This window comes from Acinonyx jubatus, chromosome B3 (genome assembly GCF_027475565.1).
Source record: "Acinonyx jubatus isolate Ajub_Pintada_27869175 chromosome B3, VMU_Ajub_asm_v1.0, whole genome shotgun sequence".
Lineage (NCBI taxonomy): Eukaryota > Metazoa > Chordata > Mammalia > Carnivora > Felidae > Acinonyx > Acinonyx jubatus.
In genome coordinates, this window is record NC_069386.1 from 98164678 (window position 1) to 98177038 (window position 12361).

The 12361-nt window shown below is 37.1% G+C and overlaps 1 protein-coding gene across 5 annotated transcripts in view; it reads right to left on the reverse strand.

Annotated features, from left to right (window-relative positions):
- The window catches only part of TXNDC16 (thioredoxin domain containing 16), a 143016-nt gene that overhangs the window by 83370 nt on the left and 47285 nt on the right, over positions 1-12361 (reverse strand). For all 5 annotated transcript variants that reach the window (XM_053224461.1, XM_015080118.3, XM_015080117.3 and 2 more), the window contains exons 8-9: positions 5049-5139; positions 1037-1187 (exon numbers count right to left, since the gene is read on the reverse strand). In XM_053224461.1, coding sequence (XP_053080436.1) covers positions 1037-1187; positions 5049-5139 — 242 coding nt within the window. The remainder of the gene's footprint in view (positions 1-1036; positions 1188-5048; positions 5140-12361) is intronic.

The following is a 12361-nucleotide window of genomic DNA, read 5'->3' on the forward strand; positions in this document are numbered from 1 at the left end:
ATATATCAAAATTTCCGTAATCCTTCTTTTCACATCACCTTCTTTTTCCTCTGCTGAATTCAAGTAAGAATATAAATTTCTTACTATAAAGTAGCACATACAATAGGATGTGTCTATTAATCCACACACCCACAGACACTGTATGTATCTATATGGGTACAGACTGGTGTGATGGTCATCTGACATCTAATATTTCTGAGTTCCAGGATTAGATGGCTTAAAAATTTTTTTTCTTTATATTTTGCCACACTGTTTGGATTATTTATAATACACATGCATCATTTTTATTTACAAAGGAAGTACTCAGTAAGAAGGCCTACTGAGGTTTTGTGCACGCTCAGGACAATCCTTCAAACTTTCAGAGAGAAAGGTCTGATGATCACCATCTCTATAAATTCTTCCCAGCTAGCACTAAGGAAAGTGGGGCACCAGAAATGCTATAGTCCAATATTTACCAACTTTTAAAGTAGCCATCAAAACATTCACAAAAGAAGTCTTTCCTAACCATGATATGATCTTTGTGATCTTGGAGTGGTTGCAGTTCATTATAACTACCACAGAGGGGGGCCTGGATGGCTCAATCACTTAAGCTGCTCACTCTTGATTTTGGCTCAGGTCCTGATCTAGATTCATGAGTTCGAGCCCCACATCTGGCTCCACACGATCTTCTTGGGATTCTCTCTCCCCCTCTCTCTCTGCCCCTCCCCTGCTCATGTTCTCTCTCTCTCTCTGAAATAAATTAAAAAAAAAAAAGAAATATTTATTTAAAAAAAAAACTACCACAGAATATTTCCACTTACACAAAGCTATATTTGGATTTCAATGCAACAATACTTCCAGGCATTAAAATATAATTTCATGAATATTATTCTATTCTACCTTTAATAAGTAGTTACTCATAAATCACCCTCAATGAGTATGTCCAAGGAAATGGGAAAAGATAGAGCACATCTAAATAAAATTTAGCATATCTATGGATGAAAACTTAATAAATTTTATGTATGAATTATCTAATATATTAAAGTAAGAAACATACCAGCAGAGGTGCTTCCATTGTCTTAATAAATCGATGAATGTTTAGTGTAGCCAGTGGCTGTTCCATCAGTGTTCTTCTACATTGCTGGGTCAAATCCAAGACTTGTTTACAATGAAAAAAGTAGAAATGTGCATTTTCTATGGCCTCAGTGCTGCAAATTAAAAATTAGGGACACAAGACAACACATGAAGAAGTTCAACGTATGATCTTTCTACTATCCAGAAAGACATAGTTCCAAGTATCTTTGCCTTTAAGTCTCATGCTATTGAATTACCTTTTTAGTAAAAATGTAAAACAGTAAAACAAAATAAAATGGACCTAAGCGAAAAAGAAGGTACAGTTTTTGAGTTGTATAAGCAACTTTTTTCCCTGAGCTCTTTAATATGGTAGTTTCTAAATTAGATTACAGGCAGGTCTACACAATTTTTTTTTTTTTAAATAAAAGACTGTCACCTTGAGGACAAGGAGATTATCTTCAAATGTAGTTGCTTTTCTAGAACTATGCTAAATAAAGCCTTGTAACACAAATTTTCTAGGTTTAATTTAAACTCAAATCTGTTTTGAATAAACTTCAGCCAAAACATGCCTTAAGATAGAAACCATGTGACAGTTTGTGGGAGTTTGTGAGTTTGTATCTGAAATATTACAAAACTCAGCAAATATGGCTTATAATTTGAGTTCTGGCATCCTGTCAATATGACAATTCAAAGGTAAACTTATAGTGGGTAAGTAAGGTTTGCCAAAATTAAAATAACATTTAAAAAATCTCCATATGGCATTAGTAGGGTTTGGTAAAAACTGTAAATTTTTATTTTTAAAATGTTATTTCAATTCTTGATACATGCTTAAACTGAGATCTGAGGTTCACTGATTTCAAATTTAATGATAAACCAATTTCTAATAGATTTACTGATTAAAGAAATGATCACTCAAGGATTACTTAATGTGTACTAAATACAAAAGACTCAGATGAATAAGATAATTCAAATACTTGAGGGGCTTAGAATAAAGTGAATACATTTAGTTTTTTTAATGTAGTTTATAAGTGCTATAACATGCAAAGTGCTATGAGAAACAGAAATATTTCATTCTGCTTCAAGTCAGGGAGAAGAAAGAAAGGGAGAGGAAGATCACAGAGATTAAAAACAGTAAAGAAAAGAATGACTTCTCCAAGAAGATAAGACAAATGGGTACTTTAGACAAAGGAAATATATAGCCAAGACCCAATCAAAGTATGTAATTTTTTAAGGAGAACCCTAAATATACTGAAAGTAAAGTGCTGAAAGCAGGAGGACCCAGCTGAGGTTGGACCTCATATCATAATCTCTGAAATAATAAAATAATACTGGAAAATTACTGAATCAGAGATCATGGGTTGTAGGTAACCAAAAAGGTAGTGGGGGGGCTACTTACTGGAAGTGTAGAAGTATATACTACAGGGTACAAGGAAAATTCAAGTAAGTGGATCAGAGAATGAACGTATAAATCTGAATAGCAAGAGTTCAAGGGACCTTCATTTTGCCATTAATACCTTTCAGCTCCCAACTCTCTCTATAATGACAACTCTCTCGGGGCGCCTAGGTGGCTCAGTCAGTTAAGCACCGACTTTGGCTCAAGTCATGATCTCACGGTTCATGAGCTTGAGCCCTGCATCAGGCTCTGTGCTGACAGCTCACAGCCTGGAGTCTGTTTCGGATTCTGTCTCTCTCTCTCTCTCTCTCTCTCTCTGCTCCTCCCCTGCTCATGCTCTTCCTCTCTCTCCTTCCAAAATAAACATTAAATATATATATATATATATGTATATATATATATATGTGTGTGTGTATACACACACACACACACACACACACACACACACACATATATGACAATTCTCTCTGCTTTACTTCTACATGGGCAAAAAATTCCTATAAGCAAGAGAGCCAAAACACTGTATAGTTTAGTTTCTCCATGCTCAATTCCAAGTTCCTGAGAGGGGACCTAATTTGCTCAGATAAGCCAGTGGGCTGGCTGACCATGGATCAGATGGCCATCTCTGATTTAACTGACAGTGATAAATGGGGTGAGGGTGTAACATGTTTCTTGGTCTATACACAGATTCTTAAAGAAGGGAGTACGGGGAGGTAACAGAAACCCCTGGTGTTCCTATGGTATCTACCTCTTATACTACCTATCATGTACACCTCCCTTAACCAACATATAATTTCAAACAAATTCAGGCGCAATGTGCTATAACAACTAATATACTAGACTTATCCAGTGTTACAGCCCCAGCAACTAGAATAGTGCCTACCACACAGAAGGCATTCAATAAATATTTGTTGAGTAAAAGAATGAACAAAGGAAAAAATGCATTCACCTCTCCTCTACTAAGAGACAACCCAAAGTCATAGCCAACTTCTTCATCTAGAAGTCATGCCATATGACTATTGTACTCTGAATCCACAGTACCTTCCTGTCATATCAGGTCTAGGTATGATCACTCACCATTTTGCTATCCATGAAAAAATGAGTATTCAAACATCTCCAATGCATCATACACTCAAAAGTATACAAAAGAAAAAAAAAGAATAACTGGATATCTTAAAATTCTCATTTTAAAAATAAGGGAAAGCAAAAACCCCTCCAGAACATTACCATGTTTAGCCATAGATCAGAAAATATACTATGTATATAGTATATCTTGCTGAACAGAATTTGTAAGATAAAGTGACAGAACCTATATACATAATAAATAAATAACTTAATTTAAATTGCTAATAAACACCCCTCTATGTTTTAGGCATGTCACCTTTATTTACAACTATAAAGTTGAAAATAATAAATAAAGAAGCTAGTGACACACACAAAAAAGTATAAACAATTAACCCTCAGAAAAACTGTGGAGCTAGGATAGAACCGCCATGAGATGAGAATAAGAAGGCTTCCCCCAGTCTACACTGGGAGTAGCAAACCAGCTGCTCATCGTTATCTCAAGACTCCATGACTTAGGGCAAAGCTCTGTGGTACCGTCAACACAAGTCTCAAATTGCTAAAAATATTAATTTTTATACAAACAGTAAACATGCATCAGAGTTTTATTTAACTCGTTAATAAGGGAACCAGCAGAATGACAGTTCACGAACAGATTAATGTAAAAAGGAATACGAGCTAACTTTGTACAGAGTGGTAAAAACAGAACTTCTCTTCTCAGGAACTTAATTCTCTGCCTACCCACTCCTCTCAAAAAACCATTTCACTTAATCTGCTTTCTATGCTCTAACCTCTAAATTTACAAAGTTGTAAAATGTCTGGGGTTTAATTGTGTATAGTATATCAAACAGTCACTGTTTTCTGAGAGGTTAGCAAGAGGGCTCATTAAAAACTCTTGCATGGTGTAAGTCACAGAATCACCATTTTGCTTGGCTTTGGGTTATTTTCCTGACAAGCATTTTAAAGCCACATCTTTAAAATACATGGCTACTCCTTGTATCTGTAAGTACTAAAGAAAAGAAAAACTTCAACCCTAGGTTGCCCAGGCAAAAAGTCAAAAGAAGGTCTCAACCTAAAATTGTAAGCTAGAAACTAGACATGAAAAATAAACATTTAAAACGTTCTGCTCAAAAATGGTACTTAAATATATTTAAGACTATTCTGACAAAATAACTTACAGAACTCTCAGAAAGAACTTCTGGAGCTTAGTTATGAAAGCTGTTATTTTATCACCTATCTGATCACTGTGGGAGATGTAATCCTAAAATACACTTGGCCACTCATGGGATCACATCTTGTGGCTTATCCATTTTGACTTTGTTCACCTTAGCCTAATATCACCTCTGTATATTTAAAATCATTTTCAGACTGCAGAACAGCAGACAATAGTAATGAAGGGGATTTCTGGTTTCATTTATATATTCACATCTGCTTACAATTCCTTTTGGGTAAGTCCACAATGTGAGTCTGATGGAGATGTTGAGTAAGTAATGTAAAAGAAGCAAACTTAAAATTGTTCACATATGCCTCTTGTACTTACCCAATACTTTCCAAAAGGGCAATTTCCGTGGTCAGGACAAACTGGTACGTGGTCCCATACACAAAAGCAGCTTCCATGACCGCTCTATGCTCTGAAGAAGAGATAAGGGAGTTGGGAGACATGAGGAGCCAGTTTGTGTGACTCTCTTCTGAATATTGCCCTACAGCCTTTTAGGCTCTATTATAAAGAAAAATCCCTTGTAGAGATCCCAGTTGGGAAAATTCAGGCAGTTAAAGCAGTTATGAAAAGTCTATTCTATTCAAGGAAAGAGAAGAGTTAAGAGGGAATAAAAGTGAGTTATACTTGAGAATATAACATATGACAAATCTGTACAGTTTCTTCCTTGTAGTGGGGGAGAGACTATGCATCTACCATCCGACTTTTATATATTTTAGATGTGTATATGCCTGCTTATTGTTTCTGGCTTGGTTATCTTTTAATCAAACTTATTCTTATATATAGCTCAAAAAGAAACAATTCCACAAAGCATATAAAGAAAAACAATAATTTCTCCCCATTTTCAATTCCCAAGAGACACCTGCTTTCAATTCTCTGTTTCTTTTGGTATTTACCTCCAAGTCTTTAAATGACATTCTCACACTCTTATTTCCTGATTTTTTTAAAGTGTTATTGCTATTACCTATTGACTTCCCACTTTGGCAGATGACAAATTAGCTCTTTCCCAAAACCTCGCTTCACAAACATACATATTTCTATCCCCTCGATAATCCCAATATAGTTCTAATTTTTATTAGCTCAAATATCAGTATTTACATGGTTGTAACTCAGCAAATATTATTTACAAGTGAGACATAGGGTGTAAAATGAACATTTCTCTTTTCTCGAACAACTACCTTTTCCACTGGCTATAACTTTTTAATTTCTACTTAAATTTCTTTCTAAATTCTTCCACAACTGGCTAATGCTCTCAATACTCCAAACAGATCTGGCACACTATTGGCCTCCTCATCCTGGAGACATTTCTGCACAGCCTTCTGGTTTGCTGCAATGTAGACTACTGCAACTTGATGTGGTGCATGGCTTTCATCCTGGGAACTCACTTCGTCATCATCCTAGGAATTCTCTTACTCTTTCTCTTGTGTTGGGTCCTTTGGCCTGTTACCCATATCTTCTTTCTTTTTTTTAAATATGATTTATTGCCAAATTGGCTAACATACAGTGTGTACAGTGTGCTCTTGGTTTTGGGGGCAGATTCCCATGGCTCACTGCCTACATGCAACACCCACTGCTCATCCCAAGTGCCCTCCTCAATGCCCATCACCCATTTCCCCCTCCCCCGCCCCCCATCAACCTCCAGTTTGTTCTCTATATTTCAGAGTCTCTTATGATTTGCCTCCCTCCCTCTCTGTTTATAACTATTTTTTCCTCTTCCCTTCCCCCACGGTCTTCTGTTAAGTTTCTCAAGTTCCACATATGAGTAAAAACATATGATATCTATCTTTCTCTGACTTATTTCACTTAGCATAATACCTTCCAGTTCCATCCACGTTGCTGCAAATGGCCAGACTTCATTCTTTCTCATTGCCAAGTAGTATTCCATTGCGTGTGTGTGTGTGTATGTATATGTATGTATGTATGTGTGTATGTATGTGTGTGTGTGTATGTATGTATATATATATATATATCTCACATCTTCTTTATCCATTCATCAGTTGATGGACATTTGGGCTCTTTCCATAATTTGGCTATGGTTGAAAGTGCTGCTATAAATACTGGGGTACATGTGCCCCTATGAATCAGCACTCCTGTATCCTTTGGATAAATTCCTAGTAGTGCTATTCCTGGGTCATAGGGTAGTTCTATTTTTAATTTTTTGAGGAACCTCCATACTGTTTTCCAGATTGGCTGCACCAGTTTGCATTCCCACCAACAGTGCAAGAGGGTTCCCGTTTCTCCACATCCTCGCCAGCGTCTGTTGTTTCCTGAGTTGTTAATTTTAACCACTCTGACCAGTGTGAGCTGGTTATCTCAGTGGGGTTTTGATTTGTATTTCCCTAACGATGAGTGAGGTTGAGCATCTTTTCATATGCCTGTTGGCCATCTGGATATCTTCTTTGGAAAAGTGTGTCTATTCATGTCTTCTGCCCATTTCTTCACTGAATTATTTGTTTTTCAGGTGCTGAGTTTGGTTAAGTTCTTTATAGATTTTTTTATATTAACCCTTTATATGATATGTCATTTGCAAATATCTTTTCCCATTCCATCTGTTGCCTTTTAGTTTTGTTGACTGTTTCCTTTGCAGTGCAGAAGTTTATCTTGATGAGGTCCCAGTAGTTCATTTTTCCTTTCAATTCCCTTGCCTTTGGAGATGTATCCAGTAAGAAATTGCTGCGGCTGAGATCAAAGAGGTTGTTGCCTGCTTTCTCCTCTGGGGTTTGATGGTTTCCTGTCTCACATTTAGGTCCTTCATCCATTTTGAGTTTATTTTTGTGTATGGTGTAAGAAAGTGGTACAGTTTCATTCTTCTGCATGTTGCTGTCCAGTTCTCCCAGCACCATTTACTAAAGTGACTGTCTTTTTTCCATTGGATACTCTTTCCTGCTTTGTCAAAGATTAGCTGGCCATACATTTATAGATCCATTTCTAGGTTCTCTATTCTATTCCATTGATCTATGTGTCTGTTTTTGTGCCAATACCATACTGTCTTGATGCTTACAGCTTGGTAGTAGAGGCTAAAGTCCAGGATTGTGATGCCTCCCGCTTTGGTTTTCTTTTTTCAAGATTACTTTGGCTATTTGGGGTCTTTTGTGGTTCCATACAAATTTTAGGATTGTTTGTTCTAGCTTTGAGAAGGCTGCTGGTGCAATTTTGATTGGGATTGCATTGAATGTGTATATTGCTTTGGGTAGTACTTACATTTTAACAATACTTATCCTTCCAATCCATGAGCATGGAATGTTTTTTCATTTCTTTGTGTCTTCTTCAATTTCCTTCATAAGCTTTCTATAGTTTCCAGCACATAGATCTTTTAAATCTTTGGTTATGTTTATTCCTAGGTATGTTATGGTTCTTGGTGCAATTGTCAATGAGCCAGTTTCTTTATTTCTCTTTCTGTTGCTTCATTATTGGTGCAAAGAAATGCAACCGATTTCTGTACACTGATTTTGTACCCTGCAACTTTGCTGAATTCATGTATCAGTTCTAGCAGTCTGATGGTGGAGTCTTTCAGGTTTTCAGGTAGAGTATCATGTTGTCTGCGAAAAGTGAAAGTTTGACTTCTTCTCTGCCGATTTTGATGTCTTTTATTTCATTTTGTTGTCTGATTGTTGATGCTAGGACATCCAACACTATGTTGAAGTGTTGAGAGTGGTGAGAGTGATATCCCTGTCATGTTCCTGATCTCAGGGGGAAAGCTCTCAGTTTTTCCCCATTGAGGATGATATTAGCTGTGGGCTTTTCATGTATGGCTTCTATGATGTTTAGGTATGTTCCTTCTATCCCGACTTTCGTGAGGGTTTTTATTAAGAAAGGATGCTGTATTTTGTCAAATACTCTGCATCTATTGACAGGATCACATGGTTCTTACCCTTTCTTTTATTAATGTGATGTATCACATTGATTTGCAAATATTGAACCAGCCCTGCAGCCCAGGAATGAATCCCACTTGATCATGGTGAATAATTCTTTTTATATGCTGTTGAATTCAATTTGCTAGTATCTTGTTGAGAATTTTTACATCCATGCTCGTCAGGGATATTGGCCTGTAATTCTCCTTTTTAGTGGGTTCTCTGTCTGGTTTGGGAATCAAGGTAATGCTGGCTTCATAGAATGAGCCTGGAAGCTTTCCTTCCATTTCTATTTTTTTGGAACAGATTGAGAAGAATAGGTATTAACTTTGCTTTAAATGTCTGGTAGAATTACCCCTGGGAAGCCATCTGTCCCGGGACTCTGGGAGATTTTTGATAACTGATTCAATTTCTTCACTAGTTATGGGTCTGTTACCCACATCTTCTTAACTGTTTTGCTCCCTTGCTCCCATTCTCTGCCACCTTCCTGTGAGAGGATATAGGAAATACACATTTTGCGAACTTACACTTCTGAAAGTGTCCTTATTCTATACTGTAACTAACTGTAGTTGTCTGCATATTGAATTCTAGGTTCAAGTAATTTCCCCTAAGAATTTCGATAGCATTGCTCCATTTTCTTCAGTTTCTAGGGCTGCAACTAAGAGGACAAATGCCATTCTGATGCTTGATCCTTTAAATGTATACACTCTTTCATTATTTCTGGCACATTTTAGAACAGTGTTAGTTCCCAATATTCTGAAACTGCATAATAAGATGCTTTGGTGTGGCAAAGCATTCATCCATTCATCCATTACGCTGGGATTCAGTGAGCCCTTTCAGTTTGGAAGCTCAAATCTTTCAGTTCTGGGAAATATTTTCAAAGTATTTATTTGAAATATTTCTTCCTTTTCATTTCATTTTATTTTCCCTTTTTTCCTCATTGCCATTTCCAGGCAGTCATCTTCCTCTTCCCCGTGGATCTTCTACCATTTGAGTCAATTATCATCAGAGTATTCCCCTCACCATTCTGCCTTTGAGTGGTAGATGACCACCCCAGCCAGAGACAACTCCCCTCATTACACACACACACACACACACACACACACACACACACACAAAATTGGCTTCTGTCACATTGTTACTCTCTCCAATACTACTCCCATTATAATCCTTTGTGATTTTATTATTCCCATAGATGATCCTTGCAAAATCCTAGCCTCTCAGTCTTTGGTCTTCTCTAGACACTTCAGTGATCTCTCTTCAAATCTACCTTAACCACTCACTGCTATGATCCTACTCCAGGCCTTGTAATAACCCAATCACTGCAAACCCCTCCAAAATCTCAGTGTCTAGCATCCCCAGCACTACCTCTTCCCTCCATAAATACACACACCCCTCCATCTCAAAGTTACTCTGTCTAGTACATAATCCTCCAGGAACTACAGTCTTACCATTTTCACTGTCCTTCACTCCTTCAAGTCTTTTCTTCCCTCTTAACCCAGCTTACATTCCATGGTCAGTCTTTATATAATCACTCCCCTGCCTGTCTGGCTAAAACACAATCCAGGTTAAATCAGCCACTCTGCCTATTCTGTACTTACACCTATAAAAGTAAACATGGCTGGAGGCGGCAAAAAACAAAAAACCTGTTAGCATCACCATAATACTGATCTCACTTTAGATTACTGATATCAACTCTTATTGCTGCCTAGCAACCATTCTTTATTTTCAGGCCTTCTAAAACAACTATTTAATCTCTTCTCTCCTCAAGCTATCTGATGATTTTATTTCTAGTTCACTGAGAAAACACAGCCAATTAAAAAAGCAAAACCAAAGAAACTTCCATAAGCATTATATTTATCTACCCACTTAAAATTGAGGCCCATATTCTTTGTCTTCCCTCCTTTTACCACAGATGAATTTTCTGTGCTCCCAACAAAGAACCAACCCTCCCCTCATTCACTAGATTCAATCCCCTCTTGTCTACTCAGAGATGTTGCTTCAGTAATTCTCCCCACTTTTTCCTCCATGCTGTATTTACCCCTTCCTACTGGATGTTTCTTGTCAACATACAAATATGTTTCTTAAGAAATTCTTCACTTGACCCACATACTCTTCCAACCACTGCCCCATTTTTCTAGAAATTTCTCTAATGAGTCTCCATATTCACAGTGTCCAGTTGCTTTCTACCTATTCTCTTGTATCCCCATTAGGCATTTACCCTTAGCACTCTACAGAAACTTGTCAAGGTCACCAACAAATTCCATACTGCTAAGAATGGCCAATAGGCAGCTCTTATCTTAAGTAACACTTCAGCATCATTGACACAACTGCTGCTATCTCTTCCTCAAGATCTTGTCTTTGCTTACAGGGCATCTCTACTACACAGTCCATTCCTTCCCTTTACTGGTTCCTTCTCACTTCAGTGACCTGTAAATGTTGACAGATCTAAACAGTTCAGTCTTCTCTTTTCCATCTAGGATCATTTGCTTTGTGATCTCTTCTGGTCTCACAGCTTTATCTCCCAAATTTATAACCCTAGTGTATATCTCTACCATCAAATGCACATTAGTAATATCCAGCTACCTTGCTGATATCTCTTCTTGGGTGTATAAAGGGTATTTCACAAACATGATGTCCCAAAAGTCTAGAGCTTCCTCTCCAAACTATTTCCAATCTTCCCCACCTCAGTTATCAGCAATTTCACCTTTAAAGTAACTCAGGCTAAAACCCCAGAGCCACCCTTGTCTCTGCTATTTCTCCCTCACTCGGAATCTAATATGTCAGAAAATTCAGTTAGTCCTACATCCAAAATACTGCTAGAATTCAAATTTATTGCCACCTCCACTGCTCACACCCTGGTCCAAGCCACCCACCATCATCTTTCGCCTGCCTTATTGGAATAACTATCTAATTTTCCTTCCTTATTCTACTGTTGCTACTTCCAGTCTATTCCAAACATAGAAGTCAGATTGATCCTGTTAAAATATACATCAGGGAGTTCTGGTTCCACTGTAGCAATGTAAACCCTCTCTAGCTCATCCCTCTCACTGAGGACAAATAAAAACTATGAACAGTAACCTGAAAACCCTGAAATGTAAACAAAAACAGGCTGACTGTAGAGTATTATTTTACAAGTATATTAAATTCAGTGGCATGCTATGTAGCCATCAAGCTTTATGTTGATAAAAATTGTGATTTCCAGGGTGCCTGCATGGCTTAGTCAGTAGAGCAGCTGACTTTGGCTCAGGTCATTATCTCACAGTTTGTGGGTTCGAGCGCCACATCAGGCTCTCTGCTGTTAGCTCAGAACCCACTTTGGATCCTCTGTTCCCCTCTCTCTGCCCCTCCCTCTTTCTCTCTCTCTCTCTCTCTCAAAAATAAACATTTTTTAAACAGTGATTTACAATAAATGATTTTATTTCCTAGAGCATATGTGATTTTTAAAATATCTTTAACATTTTATATTAACATGATCAAGTTACAACCATTAACAAATAAAAGTCCTGAAAGCATAACTATACTTTGTTCATGTTTATAAACTTCTTTACTATAAAATTATATATTAATGCTCAAGATGATGCTGTCAGAACATTTTTTTTAAATCAGGAAAAAGTCATAAATGGTATATATTAAAAAAGAAAAGCATTTAGTCAACATTTATCAAATACTATAGACTACTATACCAGGTACCATGAGGACTATAAGGAAATAAAAATAGTAATTAACACTTCCAGAGCACTACTATACGCCAGGAAATATTTTAATTATTTGAATTCATTTGGT